The 16,348-nt window shown below is 41.1% G+C and overlaps 2 protein-coding genes across 4 annotated transcripts in view; one reads left to right on the forward strand and one right to left on the reverse strand.

Moving 5' to 3' along the window:
- dock1 (dedicator of cytokinesis 1) overlaps positions 1-16,348 on the forward strand; it is a 562,483-nt gene that overhangs the window by 205,812 nt on the left and 340,323 nt on the right. For both annotated transcript variants that reach the window (XM_048551079.2, XM_048551080.2), the window contains exon 26: positions 910-1,037. In XM_048551079.2, coding sequence (XP_048407036.1) covers positions 910-1,037 — 128 coding nt within the window. The remainder of the gene's footprint in view (positions 1-909; positions 1,038-16,348) is intronic.
- Positions 1-16,348, reverse strand: part of LOC125461825 (inhibitory synaptic factor 2A) — a 117,586-nt gene that overhangs the window by 22,740 nt on the left and 78,498 nt on the right. The window lies entirely within an intron of this gene.

The following is a 16,348-nucleotide window of genomic DNA, read 5'->3' on the forward strand; positions in this document are numbered from 1 at the left end:
TCAGCAGAAATTCAAATGGACCAACCACTTAATATAAAAACCATGAGGTGCTGCAGACTCACAGTGGGTCTATCAGCATCCGGGGAGAGAGAACCAAGCTAATGTTTTGTGTCCAATATGACTTTAAATACAAGGGCACATTAGAGTCTGGGAATTCTGTGTCTAGTATCTGACTCTCCAAACCCATGTGTTCCACAATCAGGAGTGTGCCCAGTTTCCGGATGAATGCAAAAACTGTAGCACAATCAAAGAATAAGCAGCTCAAAAGAATGGCACCCTATCTATGACCGGTGTATTTTGGCAGCAGTGTGCTCTATCCACACCATGCAAAGCAGCCACACATTGAGACTCCTTTGATGTAACCTTTCAAACCTGCACCCCTATCATTGAGGAGAAAAAGCAGTGGCTACGTAACATATAAGAAGATAAAGTTTGCCACAAAGTCCCATGCCGTCTTGACTTGGAATTGTATCATCTTTCCTTAATGATTAATGGGTCAAAATCCTGTAATTTCCTACTTAATAGTAATGAGAATTCATTTATACCACGTGGAATGCAGTGGTGACTCACCGTGGTCTAAAAGACCAAATTGGCGTCACACTCTGTGAATGGATTAATTTTTAAAAAATGAAGTCAACATGACAACACTACAAGTACTGTTTCTGTATAGAGCCTTAGAGTTATCTGGTCACTTTTTGTTCTCTTAATTCTAAATGATGTAAATTTAAAATTTTCATTGGATTGATATATACTTATTTATCACAAGGATGATTTTTACATTGACACATTCATCTGCAGTGTGGGTGTTTTTTGGGTTTAAGAAACAACATAGTGAAAAAATTAAACTCTGTTTATTTCCTAATAAGAGTTTTTTGTATTATTTTGAATGGTTCCACTGACTGTACCTAGACTGCAGAGACATCCTTCTACCAATGATGACTGAACAACTAAAGTATCATTTGGAGAAACAAGAGGAATTGAAGGCATGCTGCCATCTGCTTAGCAACATTTTGGAAGTACTCTACAGGAAAGATGTGGTTTGTAGTTTTATCCTTTTTGTCACTTTATAACTCTTAGATGTCTCAGTACGGATTTTTAAATGATAAAATACAGTATTATTGTTTAAATTTATTTGTTCCACATATTGTTAGATTTTTTGTCTGTTGTGCTCATTGTCTGACCGCCGTAATTATTGATAGAAGCAATCAGTTTTCTTTGTTCTCATTACATATGCATTTCTTCATTTTAATTGCTTATTTTTTTATGTGCAGAATCTATCATGCCAAACTTTATTAATTGCATTCCTCAGAAAAGAGTTCTATCGCATTAATTTTATCAAGCAAAAGTCCCCAAAGCTGCTGTTACAACATGTAGATAGCAGTCATCAGAGAATAGTAACACAGGAACATGCTCAGTACTCTCTGTGGACTTCTTCACGCAGTCATTGGCCCCTTTGCTTGCTACTACATTTTAGGCAGTCTCTTCAGGATCAAGGATGGCCTCCTTCCACTCAGCTTGATTGAGTTCTGTGATGTCCAGTGCCTTGTAGACTGCAGTGATTGGCAGACTATCACATGCAGGATGGTTAGTGTTTGAAGGTGGGGTAAATAAGTTGCTTTTGCATGTCCTCCAGTCTTTGACTTCTACTCTGCTCATACCTGATGAAGTCTGCCCATAGAGTGCAGTGCCTTTACACATGAGCTTTTGTAGTTTAGATCTATCACAGTCCAAGATCTCCAATGAATTGATGGATATTTGACTATTGAACAATTGTTGTGCCGAGAGAGCTGGTTGGAAGAAGACTCTAATTTTCTGGGTCACAAAAACATATTAATGGAAAAGCTCAACAGGTCTGGCAGCATCTGTGGAGAGAAATTAGTGTTAATGTTTCAGGTTGAGGGACCCTTCCTCAGAATTCTTTTCCAGCAAGTTCTATTTGTATTTCTGATTTCCAGCATCCACAGTTCAATTTGTTTTTATTTAGTTTTCTGGGTGCTTTGTGAAAGACCTGTTTCCTCATGTGCCTCAAAGGAGTCGACAGTGATTTGGACTGATACAATCATTGCTTGCAAACCAAAGCTGTATGGCTGAGATGAGAGTGGGGCATTTAGATTTTAAATGAATGAGTTTGAAATGGAATCACACTTTTATTAATGTGTAGAGGGAGATCATTCAGCTGATCATGTCTGTAACAGCTGTAAACAAACACCATCACTTAATGCTATTCACTTGTTTTCTCAAAACTTTACACATCTTTTCTACTCAAATAATCATCTGGCATGCTCATAATTTCTTCAGCTGAAACTGCAAATGCCATACTTATGAACAGTGCAATCCAGACCTGAACTGCTCTTTATGTAAAGGTTTTTTTCTCACATCACACTACATTGAAATCTGTGTCATCTTATTCATGGTTCTGTGAGAAGTGGGAACAGTTGTTCCCAATCTTCTCTATCTGGGTTTCTCATGATTTTGAAAATTTCTATCAGATTTCCTGTTAGCTACCTTCTCTCCAAGGCTAACAGTTTGAACTTATTCTATCTATCCTCATAACGGATGTTTGTCATTCTTCGAATTATTTTTGTAAGTTTCTTCTGCACCCTCTATGGTGTGTTCATATCCTCCCTATTAGTGTTATGCCCACAAGTTTTTACAGTGTATAAAATTGCTTGAAGGTAGGAAACAGAGGGTGATGGTGGATGGTTGTTTTTCAGCTCGGAAGCCTATGACCAGCCGTGTGCCATAAGGATCAGTGCTGGGTCCGCAGTGTTTGTTATTTATATAAATGATTTGGATATGAATATAGGAGGCTAGTAAGTTTGCAGGTGACACCAAAATTGGAGATGTAGTGGACACCCAAGAAAAAATACCTCTGAGTTCAACGGGACCTTGATCAGATGGACCGATGGCAGATGGAGTTTAATCTAGTTAAATGTGAAGTGTTACATTTTGGTAGGGCAAATCAGGGCAGGACTTATATACAATAGTAAAGCCCTGACGAACAAAGAGACCTTGGAGTGCAGGTTCATAGTTCTTTGAAAGTGGAGTTGCAGGTAAACAGGATAGTGAAGAAGGCATTTGTATGCTTGACTTTATTGGTCATTGCATTGAGTATAGCAGTTGAGAAGTTAAGTTGCAGTTGTACAAGACATTGCTTAGGCCACTTCTAGAATATGGGGGTTCTGCTATAACACAGTATTTGTGTCCCAACACAACATGGTGTTACAGAAAATCGTGCTCTATAAATAACTTGGCCTATGTGAAAAACAGGGTTGGGGCAGACCACCAAAAAAGTGTAACACAGAGGATAGTCCCACTGTCAGCAGCTGTTCAGCCAAGTTGGACCAACTGTGACAGTGGCTTTGCAGCTCCTTGGATTGACACGATTGTCCTCACTATTACGAAGAAGTGCAGTACAGTTACCCAGGTGACTTATCCCTTAGTCAGCAACACAATGACATTGTCTGACATTGTCATTGTCCCACAATCACATTGTTGCTCGTGGGAAAATGTTGTGTGATAATTAGCTGCTGTATTTTCTACATTGCACTTTAAAAATGCTTCAATGACAGTCAAATTCTTTGTAACATCCTGAGGTTGTGAAAGTTGTCAGTCTTTATAAGCAAGATTCAAGTCCTGCCTTAGAACTCAATGGCCAGGGAAGGCCATTGTGACTAAAAAAATAGAGTATCAATGGGCACATCCTTACAACACTCCTAATAGCAGACTGTAAGATTGAGAGAGGTTGTTGGTCAGCTGTGTGACTGAAAGAACATGAGAAATTCTACTGCCACTGTTCAGATTGCGGCTGATACATGTATATGTTGCCATAGCAACCTCAGACTCCTTCAGCAGTCTTTTTACCACGTCACAAGGGTGGGAAAATTAAGTTGAAACATAAGTCAACCATGATCTGTCTAACTAAATTGGCTGCTGGAACCTTCTGTTGTACCTAGGTCCTGTGCCTCTCCAGGTTTTCTTTAAAGGTAAGTTAGATATACCGTTTTTCACTCTCCTGTATTTTCCTGACAACAGACTTGCTGGCTTCTTACTTTTCAGTTTTAATGAAAGCTGACAAGGAGAATTTCTCTGGGACTCTCAGAATCACAGCATTGTACGAATACGCTCTAGGTATCATTAGCAAAGGGCTCCTGACAGGAAGACGCTAACTCGATGGCTATAACTCGTTTCCAATGTGTTGCCGGAACACGTTAAAGCAGAGCCCCTGTATTGTGTTCAACTCTGGTCATCCTTCCTGAGGAAAGATGTTGTGAAACTTGAAAAGTTTACAAGGATGTTGCCAGGTTTGAGCCATAACAAGAGGCTGAATAGGCTGGTGCTATTTTCGCTTGAGTGCCAGAAGCTGAGGAGCGACTTTATAGAAATTTATAAATTCATGAGGGGCATGGATCGGGTGACTAGATAAGGCCTTTTCCCCAGGGTGGAGGAGTACAAAACTAGAGGGCATAGGTTTAAGAGAGGAAAGATTTAAAATTGACCTAAAGGGCACATTTGTAAAGCAGAGGGTGGTGTGTGTATGGAATGAACTGCTAGAGGAAGTGGTGGAGACAAGTACAATTACAACATTTTTAAGACCTCTCTTTGGCTGTATGAATAGGTAGATATGGGCATGATGCTGGTAAATGGAATCGGATTAATTTAGGAAAGCTGGTCAGAATAAATTGGACTGACGAGTTTGTTTGTTTCCCTGCTGTACATCTCTTTGACACTATGAACATACTCCAAGTGAAGTCTATCGAATGTCTTGCAGATGTTCAGCATAACCATGCATTTGTACTCTCTACCATTATTTATACAGCATGGTTTAATGCATGTGAAATAACTCCACAGAGGCTGGTATCTCGTCACCAAGTCATCCTTTATTTACACGTGCATAGTACTTGACATTGGTCTGGCTTCCTCAGCTCTTAGTGAACAGAACCTCTGACACTGTCTTGTTTATATCTGTCTGCCAGGGCTCCTTGATTGGGCCAGGTTAGCAGCCCAATCAGTGAACTTATATTCTGTGAGGTCCACCTGCCCCCCTGACAGTGTTATAATCACTACATCTCTTTTCCCCCCTCTGAGTCTGGGGGCGTAGGCCTGTTCTTTTTATAATAGCCTGTCCTGAGGTGTTTTGCACTGGGTTGAGTTCTCTGACTCAGTCTCGGATATGGGCAGCGTGTACTGGGAAGTAGCCTGCCTGTCATGCCTGCAGTGCCTCAGAAGTAATACATAGTCTTGACACCCTTATGCCTGAAGAAGACAATGATATCTGTCATGTGTACCTCAGGCTCTGAGGTTTCTTCGATCCTATGTGGTGGGGGAGAGCCCCTGGGTTCTGACAGCGATTATGGTTGCTGTATGGTGTTGGATATGTTTGCTCCAGCCCCACTTGCGAGTTTGCAGCTTTCATGTGGTCCACATACTTGATCAGGACTGGTTCACCAGCCTAAACTTTGTATTTTATGGGACCTTATCTCATGCTGACTATGGCTGTTAGCCATACAAGGCCATTGCTATGGTTCCGGCATCAAACTTTCCTCCTTGAAGTAAACTATCTCTCTTTCATAACAGTCTTGTGTCAGGCATTGGCATTCCTGATGATGTTTCAATCCCCTCTCTGCAGAGGTCTGGGAAGAACTGATTTAACCTGTTGCAGAGTCTCTATTCCATTAGCAACTCTGCTGGAGTTGTTCCAATCATTGCATGAGGGGTGGTCTGTTAATCAAATAGGAACCAGGACAGTTTGGTATTGAGTGAAGATGTAGGCTGTTTCTTTCAGCTTACCTTCAAAGTTTGGACTGCTCCTTCCACCAGACCGTTGGATGATATATGGTACAGAGCTCTCCTATTTGCCAAATGTCATTTGACTATAGGAAATAATCAAATTCCCCGCTAGTAAATGATGGTCTGTTGCCTCTGACCAATATATGGATTTCAGCAAGGCGTTCGATAAGGTTCCCCACAATCGGCTATTGTACAAAATGCGGAGGAATGGAATTGTGGGAAACATAGCAGTTTGGATCGGAAATTGGCTTGCTGAAAGAAGACAGAGGGTGGTAGTTGATGGGAAATGTTCATCCTGGAGACCAGTTACTAGTGGTGTACCGCAAGGGTCGGTGTTGGGTCCACTGCTGTTTATCATTTTTATAAATGACCTGGATGAGGGCATAGAAGGATGGGTTAGTAAGTTTGCAGACGACACTAAGGTCGGTGGAGTTGTGGATAGTGACGAAGGATGCTGTAGGTTGCAGAAAGACAGATAAGCTGCAGAGCTGGGCTGAGAGGTTAATACAGACAAGTGTGAGGTGATGAACTTTGGTAGGAGTAACCAGAAGGCAAAGTACAGAGCAAATGGTAAGATTCTTAGTAGTGTAGATGAGCAGAGAGATCTCAGTGTCCATGTACACAGATCCTTGAAAGTTGCCACCCAGGTTGACAGGGCTGTTAAGAAGGCATACATTGTTTTCGCTTTTATTAATAGAGGTATCGAGTTCCGGAACCAAGAGGTTATGGTGAAGCTGTACAAAACTCTGGTGTGGCCGCACTTGGAGTATTGTGTACAGTTCTGGTCATCGCATTATAAGAAGGATGTGGAAGTTTTGGAAAAGGTGCAGAGGAGATTAACTAGGATGTTGCCTGGTATGGAGGGAAGGTCTTACGAGGAGAGACTGAGGGACTTGAGGCTGTTTTCATTAGAGAGAAGGTTGAGAGATAACTTAATTGAAACATATAAAATAATTAGAGGGTTAGATAGGGTGGATAGGGAGAGCCTTTTTCCTAGATTGGTGATGGCAAGCACGAGGGGGCATAGCTTTAAATTGAGGGGTGAAAGATATAGGACAGATGTCAGAGGTGGTTTCTTTACTCAGAGAGTAGAAAGGGAATGGAACGCTTTGCCTGCAACGGTAGTAGATTCGCCAACTTTAGGTACATTTAAGTCCTCATTGGATAAGCATATGGACGTACATGGAATAGTGTAGGTTAGATGGGCTTGAGATCAATATGACAGGTCGGCACAACATCGAGGGCCGAAGGGCCTGTACTGTGCTGTAATATTCTATGTTCTGTAATACTTCCAAGCCCCTGTATTGCTAAAGATGCTTGCAGATTTTCTAACCTTATTCCCATGTTTGACAAATGAACTCCATGCACTTCCAACCACTTTGAGTGGGTGTCCACAATGACTGTGAACATTGAGACATTGAGGCCCATAGTTGACATGTACTTGAGTCCAGGTTTTACCTGGCCATTCCCATGAATGTGAGGGAGCTTCTGCAGTAATTTTTGTCCTTGTTGTCAGTGTCCCACCAACATGGCTATTTCTGCATCCAGTCCTGGGCATCAGACATACAGATGTTCAGATGTTCTTGCCAACATCTTCATTTTGGACATCCTTAGATGACCCTAGCAAAGTTCAACCAGTATCTGGCTGTAGCCTTTGCTTGGGACAATCACATTTACTCCCAATAATAAAATGCTTTCCTCTAAATTGATTTGGTCTCACCAGGCCCAGAAATGTTTCAATTCTGGTTGTGATGGCCCTTTTGTTTCCCCCATCAACAACAGCTGTTCTGGTTTGGCTAAAACAGGATCTGCTATTTTACCTCCTTAAAGGCTAGACATTTCCAAAGCTGAACCTTATTCTCTTGCAAATGTAATGGTGCCAAAACGGAGGTCAGGTTGCATGTGAACTTCGCATAATAATTCACCAGTGCAAGAAAATATCTACGTTTCAGTAAAGATAGGGGAGCTGGGGTTCCTTTGAGTGCCCTCACTTCTTTCTTGCAATGAGCATAACCCAGTTTTGATGACACTTTAGCCCTTATATGTCACGTGTGGTGCCTGGAGCCCCCATCTTCCCTTCTAAGGTGTATTGTTCACCTTGGAGAAACCCTTAAGGGCTATGTTCAAGTTCTGTAACGTCTCTTTGTTGATCTTCCGGGTATTATTACACTATTCGGTTAAATGATGACATAGAGTAGACTTTCTGAAATGTTCTCCATCATCTGCTGAAAAGTGACACAGGCTTATGATATCTCAAATGGCAATCTTGTATATTGAGCAAACCCTTATGGGTATTAATTATAGGATACTTGTGGGAATCCTCATCTATCTGCAGTTGCAGGTATGCATGGCTGTGGTCCAGCTTCATGAAGGACAGAACCCCTCCCGCCAGTTTTGTGTGTAATTCCTCTGTGCAAAGGTTTGTGTATTTATTCAGCTGTGAGAAGCATTTTAATGTTTGTTTAAAATCCTGACAAATGTCAGCTGCCTGGAAATAATAATGCATTCTTTCCCAATACTGAGCCTAGATGGTTTCAAATGAGTCAAGCTTCACAAAGAAGGGCATGATGCCAGAAATGGTTACCATAACTCCAAGGCAAATGTTTGAGCAAATTTCTTCATGAATTTTTCTTCTCTTGTCTCCCCCCCCCCCCCCCCCCCCACCTTGTTGCCACTGAAATAACTCCACAAAGGCCAGTGCGTCTGTCACTGAGTCACCCTTTATTTACACATACATAGTACTTGACACAGGCCTGGCTTCCTTTGAGTCAACTGTGAGCGAACATAACCTCTGACGCTCCTATTTATATCTGTCACCCAGTACTCCCTGATTTGGATCAGGTTAACGGCCCCTATCAGGGATCTCATTTATGAGGTCCACCTGGATGACCTTCTTACAGCTACTACAGTATGCATTATTGACTGTACTCTCCACCTGTCCTGCCACCTTCAATCATCAAATGCCTACATACTAGTCCCCGTGTTCCTGTAACCCATTAAGTACTGTAACCCCTGTTTTATGCTGTCTGCCCATGTCCTTCCTGTCCAAATATATTAAACTTCTACCACCTATCTGCTCGTGCCACAAAATTATCTGTTCTTTTGGAGGTTTACGTTGTTCTTCACAGTTTATAATTCCTTCGAGTCTTGTATTATCGCACACTTTGAAATTATGTGGCTGTGCACCAAGATCTGAATCATTTTTGTATAAAAATTGGGAAAAGCAAAGGCCCCAAAACTGCTGCCTGGGGGACTCTGCGACAATTTCCACACTGTAGAGATTCTCCTCCAGACCACACTGCCTTGTTTCCTATTGCTCAGTTAGTTTTGGGGCAGTGTTACTGATCTACTTGAGATTACTTGTATTACACTATCATATCCACACTGATATGTGTTTTCTGGTGCTTATTAGTTAAATCAAACAACATGTTCTCCTTTAAAAGAAAAAAATCTATATTTTTCTAATTTAAAACAACTTGAAGATTAGATTAGATTCCCTACAGCATGGAAACAGGCCCTTCGGCCCAACAAGTCCACACCGCCTCTTGAAGCATCCCACCCAGACCCATGCCCCTATAACCCACATATCCCTGAACACTACGGGAAATTTAGCATGGCCAATCCACCTAACCTGCACATCTTTGGACTGTGGGAGGAAACCCACGCAGACACAGGGAGAATGTGCAAACCCCACACAGACAGTCGCCCGAGGCTGGAGTCGAACCCAGGTCCCTGGCGCTGTGAGACTGCAGTGCCAACCACTGAGCCACTGTGCCGCCCCAAATAGTCCCTAATAGCAGTTTCTTACCAATCAGTGACCTTCCAGATTTTCTATGTTGCTACCAGTGTGTTTTTTTTCCCACTTGGACCATGACATGGACTCATTCCAGGCAGCTGAATTGTGTGCATCTCCCAGCTGAGTGGTCTGGGTTTCCAAACTTGCCCATAATTTATGGTCTCCCAATCTGAGCTACTCCTTCACAGGTCCAAGTTATGTTTGACTCTTGGGTACATTGTGTAGACCTTGAGACTTGCCCACAGTTTAAATACACAGAATGTGAGCTGCTCCCTGCAGGCTGAATGGCTGTCCGACTCCCAGGTAAGATGATGTTGATTGTCATTGAGTTCTTTTACTCAAACTTGTAGATGATGCCATCTGTCTTTTGCCCACTTTCCTGGATGACACCCACTATCTCTAGGTACTCCATCACCTGTTCTTCAAGGTGATGCTAACAGTCTCTAGGTGTTTCTTTCTTGCTTTTTGAGATAATACTATCTCCCAGTACTCCTTTCACCTGCTATTCTAGATCTGTGGTCTTTAGTGTGTAGTATCTGGCAGTTAATCTCATTGCTTACTTCATTCTCTGTTGCATGTACAACAATCATCATGACTTCTGCTTCTGGAAGTTGCGCACCACAAAGGGAGGCGATGGCTTGGTGTTTTTATCGCTGTCCTGTTAATTCAGAGATCTAGATAAAGTTCGGTGGACTGGGGTTTGAATCCTACCACCTCAGATGATGAAATTTGAATTCAATAAATATCTGGAATTAAGAGTCTAACGATCATTATCGATTGTCAGAAAAATCCATCTAGTTCATGAGTGTACATTATGGAACATGTTGTTAGAATTTGGTAGCTAAAGTCTATTTTAAGATCTGAATTTGAAACAAGCATGATAATTTATTGTGTCATGTTTGAGTACAAAACAGTGGAGTTGATTTAGGCGTAATTATTATGCAAAGTATTGACCTGAAAGTCAGACAAAGAATAACAATTCTTGATGACTGATAAGCAGAGAAGAATACCCGTTTCTGTTGTCCTCTGCTTTTAAAGTGAAAGCTTGTTTGCATTCCACATACCTCTGAGAGACAGCATTCTTCTGAATGAAGCTAATAAAGCCCAAGTATCAGAAAACCTCATAGCAGTTGATGGACTAGATATGAAAGTCTCAAAACTATAAGTTAGAGTGCAAAGCACTGGCTGGTGTGTCATACCAAAATTTGATGAGCCTTTGGATTTGAAATGTCAAACCCTGTTTCTCTCTGTAAAGATGTAGCCCAGACCTGCTGAATTTCTCCTGCAATTTCTGTATTTGCTCCAGCATCTGAAGTGGTGACTAGTGCTGAACTTGTAAACTTCTGACCTTCTGGTGGAAGTGTTACGAAATAGTGATAGTCAGCCAAATCAAATCAGCCTCCCTGTTCCTGAATTCACAAATGGGTGTTGGTTAGCTCAGTTGGTTAGATGGCTGGTTTGGGATGCAGAATGACACCAACAAACAGGTTCAATTCCTGCACCAACTGAAGTTACCATGAAGGCCTCTCCTTCTCAACCTCTCCCCTTACCTGAGTTGTGGTGACCTTCAGGTTGAACCATCACCAGTTTTGTCTCTCCAATGAACATGCAGCCCTATGGTCTGGTAAAAACTTTGGTGACTTTGTCTTTACAATTAAAATACATTATTACCCTCAGAATTATTCCAGTGATTATAAACCAGACTTTTAAAATAACAAGTACCAGACACCAGTAACCACAACCGTTTTTCTTTGTTAGATTCGACTCCAACCAGTAGAGAGTTTTCCTCTGATTCCCATTGACTCTAGATGCTCTGCAATGTCACACTCAGTCAAATACTGTCTTGGTATCAAGGACAGTTACTGTTTTCCTCATTTGGAATTCAGCTCTCTTGTCCATGTTTGGACTATGGCTGTGATGAGTTCATGAACCAAGTAAGCCTGGCAGAACCCAAACTAAATATCTGTGAACAGGTTGTTACTTTGCAAGTGACATTTGAAAACATGGTTGCTGAACCCTTCCATCACTTTGCTGATGAATGAGAGAGAACTGACAGAGCAGTAATTGACAGGATTGAATGTGTTGTGCTTTTTGCTCACAGGATGTTTCTGGGCAATTTTCCACATAATCAGCTTTGGTGCCACTTTGCAATTGTACTAGTTCAGCTTGTTAAGAGCCAGGGCTAGTTCTGGAGCACTTGTCCACAGTACAGTTGTTGGAATGTTGACAGTGCCATAGCCTTCACAGTTTTCATTCCCTTAAATATTTCTTGATGTTATGTGGAATGTGTCAAATAGGTTGAAGATTTGCATTTGTGTCCCCTCGAGGATGCAGAGGTAGGTCATCCTCTCAGCACTTCTGATTAAAGATGGATGTAGATAATTCAGCTTTGTCTTTTGCACTGATATGTTGGCTCCCCCGGTCATTAAGGATTGAGATATTTGTGGTGTTTCCACCTTGAATTGGTCATTTAATTGTCTGCCATCATTCATGATAGGCATGTAGTGGGATTGCAGAACTTAAGTCTGAACTTTTTGTTTGGTGATTGCTTAATCCTGTCTATTGCAAACTGCTTCCACAGTTTGTCATGCAAGTCGTTTGTGTTGGTAGCTTCACCAGGTTAATATCTCACTTTCATGCATGTCTGTGGCTACTTCTGCTATGTCCTCCTGGATTAAGAATTGAATTAAGATTGACTTCCTGCAGGTTATCTGAAGTAACTCTGAGGTTCCCTCCATGCCGATTGGTGTGACTGGTATGTGTACATTGATTTCTGATTTGAAAATCGATACTTCACACGGATTTTGGAGGTCTGCACATACTTCGCTAATTTTGTTTTTCAGTATTGCTCCAAACTTGATAGTGGTAGATTGGAGATGTGTCATGACCTTAAAACCAGATACACTTAAATTCATGATGGTCCACAGGCTCTCATGTTTTGGTAGATCATTCAAATTTGGTACCATGTTGTATAGTGGTAGTGCTGCACAATTCAGTGAAATGTGTACTCACTGTGAAGGTGGGTCATCTCCGTAAGATCTATGCAGTGGACATTCTTACTGATGTCATGAATGGGTAGATTGGTGAGCTTGAGGTTAAGTAAATGATTATTTTATTTTTGGTTGCACTATCACTTGCCGCAGACCCTATCTATTGAGTATGTCCTTTAGGACTTGGCCAGTTCATTCAGTATTGGTGCGATTAAGCCACTGTTGCTGACTGCTATTGAAGTTCCCTATCAGTGTATATTCTGCACCTTTGCACTGTCTGTGGTATTCAACATAGAGGAGCGCTGATCATAGACTGAGGTTAGAGGAACAGTTGGTGACAGTCAGTAGAAGGATTACGTTTCAATTTTTGACCAGATGCAATGAGAGTTCAGTGGATTTTGAATCAATGCTGAGTATTCCCAGGGCAACTCGGTCCCAACTGTTCAGCTTCATGAAGGGGAAATCATGATGGACAAATTGACTAGATTTATTTGAGGAAGTGACATGCAGAATAGATAAAGGGGAAACAGTGTATTTAACATATTTGAATTTTCAGAAGGCATTTGATAAGATACCACGTATGAGGCTACTTAGTAAGATATGATCCAATGTTGTTAAAGTTAGTTTATCAGCATGGATAGAGGATTCATTAGCTGATAGCAGTCACATTTGGGATAAGAGGGCATTTTCAGGATGGCAATCTGAACTGGTGGAATTCCATAGGGATCTGTGCTGGGATGACGTTTCTTTACAATATTAAAAAAAGTGAATGTTTATTATGGATTTATGGATGACAAAAATAGATGGGAAGGCAAGTGGTGAGGATGAACAAAGAGTCTGCAGAGGGGATAAAGTCTGATTAAGTGATTGGGCAAAACTGGCAGAATTAGAAAATGAGAGGTTATGCTTTTTGGCAGGAAGAATAGAGGAGCTGAATATTGTTTAAGTACAGGAAAGAAATACTGTAGTATAGAAGGATTTGGGAATTTTTGTGCATAAATCACTAAAACTAGCATCCAACTTCGATGGGTAGTAAGGAAGGCAAATAGAATTTCAAAGTGAAGTGAATGTATAAGTAATGAAGCTTTGCTAAAATGCTGCAGGGTCATAATTTTGGGCTCCTTATCTAAAGAACTCTAGAGAAAATTCACTAGGCTGATATGGAGGTATTGCGACTAAATACGGAGGGGCTATTCTTAGAGGGGAGATTGAATAAATTGGATCTACATTTGCAAGATTAAAGAAGAAGAAGAGATGACCTTATTTAAACATGCAAGATTCTTAGGGGCTTGACAGGGTAAATGCAAAAATGTTGTTTCTCCTAGTGGCAGGGTCAAGGAGTTGGGCATGATCTCAGAATAAGAAGTTGCTCATTTAAGACAGACAAGGAGGAATTTCATCTCTTGAGGATAATGAATCTGTGGAATTCTTTTCCACAGCAGACTGTCAAGGCTAGGTTATTAAGTATTTCTGAGTAAAAACCGAAAGAACTGCATTGCTGTAAATCTGGAACAAAAGCAAAGTTGCTCTGGCAGCATCTGCAAAGGCAAAAAAATAGAGTTAACGTTTCAGGTCCGGTGACCCTTCCTCAGAACTGAACTTTGTTTTTTTTTCTGTATTTCTGAGGCTGAGGTAGACATATTTTTAATCAGTAAATGAATTAATGGTTAAGAATTATAGGTTCAGTCATGATCACATTGAATTGCAGAGCAGACTTGATAGGTCTACTTCTGCTCTTGTGTCATATGGTCTTGTGCTATACCAAGTTCTGCCCTGCCTCGCGGGTTTACCCTTCCTCTGGGACAGGACATACCCAGGAACTTTAGTGATGGTGTTTGGGCATAATCATGCTATCGGAGTAATTTCTTACAGACAATATCAGTTGTTTCTTGATTAGTCTGTGGTGCAACTTTTTATTTTTGGATGAGTCCCCAGATGATGTTGAAGGGAACTCTGCATTACATTAGATTTTATTGAATTCAAGCTTCACCATGTGCAGCAGTGGTGTTTGAACACATTTCCTCAAGACATTAACCTAGGCTGCCAGATCACTAGCCCAGTCCTGTTATTACTATACCACTGCCTCCCTTTTACTAGAGGCAAAGGTCAGGTACAGCTTCCCTGTGTATTGTCGAGTGAATGGTAGAATGTGACAAATTTCTGAGGCAGCCAAATGTGAGGGGGGTCCTTTGTTAGCCAACATGATTGGCAGTCAGAGGCTTTTATGTGATTAAAAACAAAATGTGCACAGTGGTAGATGCTATTCCGTGTATGTGTTCTTGAATTTTCCATGCAGTAATGATCATACTCATGGCACCTTCCAATATATGAAAAGTGCACTGTGACTCTGGGTGGTGATCCTGTACTATTGGGAGGAGGTAGCCGATAAAGTTCCTTGAAATGATCTTCCCTGTGACAAAAAAACACAAGGATCCTCTATAGTTACCACAGCTGGACTTGAAAATAGTCACAGCCAGAGCATCCCTTAGGTCAGCTGGCATGTACTCTTCTTCCCAAATAAGGGCCAGACATAAAATTGTCCAACTGTGCCAGAAGCACATTGTTGTGCTTGGTATTAGTCTCACTTTTTTAAATTGTATAAATAATATCACAAAGTAATGTAATACACATATTGCAGCAGCTATCTGAGTTAATCTGCATGATTAACAACACGTAGCAACTGTAAGAATTAGTCTTCATCATCTGTTCCAGAGGCCTTGCTGCTTTTCAGTTGTCATCATCGATAGGGACTGATGGTGGGATAACTTGCCTTTCTCTCCCCTTGGCTGACTGCATGGTGTCATGGTGTTCAAGAACAGACACACACAGCCTTTCTTAAAATGAAGAAAGATTAAACATTTATTTTCGCAACTCCTGGTATTAATGCATCGGACAGCCCTCCATTTAAAAACAACACAAGAAAAGTTGAATTCAAAAGATGGAACAATTGCTGAGACCACTCAGAGTAAGAACAAAATGTCACTTAGTTTTAGCCAGTCCTTTATGATGGATGTTGACGAGTGTTGCAGGTCTGAAGAATTCTCTTGCTTCTTTGAAATAAATTGGTTGGACATTTCTGGCTTTTTAGACAAAATTATGTCCAAGCACTTGTAGAGAAGAAATATGAACCTTGGTCCTTTCTCACTCCATGATTCAGCCTTTTGTGTTAGGCAGGGTGTTTTCTTTTGGCTGGGTTTGTCTCCTCTAATTTGTAGCCAATTCCATATTACCTTACTGGTCTCAGTTGTGGGTTAATAAGATTTTCTCCGTCCTCCCTTGCTGTTTTTAGCCACATGATCATTGTATCACCGTCTTACTTGGTCCACACAGCCGTATGGAGCCAAATTAATTGAAGCACAATGGGGAAGTTGTTGGTATGTCTGTCAAATGGCCTTTTTTCAAACTTGCTCCTAGTTTGGTACTACTGTTTGGGCTAGCTTACTGAGTACCAGATGAATTCCTCTGTGGCATTCTGTATACGCCTTTTATGAGGCATATTGTGCCTTGCTGCCTTCACGTGATTGCCAGTCTTTGCAGCCTGAATCCTCCATACTTTGGGAAAATTATATCGATTTTTTTTTTTTAAAAATCGGAACAAATTCAGTTTGCATGTTAAATCTGATTTGTTCTATCACTGGATCTTTCACGCTGGTGACACTTGTTCCAAAATGACCCATTAGCATGCTAATAGTAATGTATCTGCCGTAGTTGCAGCCATACCTGATGTAAAGGGAACTACTTGTGGTTTTTCATTCAACAGAGAATGGAGCAA

The sequence above is a fragment of the Stegostoma tigrinum genome, chromosome 20, assembly GCF_030684315.1.
Source record: "Stegostoma tigrinum isolate sSteTig4 chromosome 20, sSteTig4.hap1, whole genome shotgun sequence".
In the NCBI taxonomy this organism is placed as follows: Eukaryota; Metazoa; Chordata; class Chondrichthyes; order Orectolobiformes; family Stegostomatidae; genus Stegostoma; species Stegostoma tigrinum.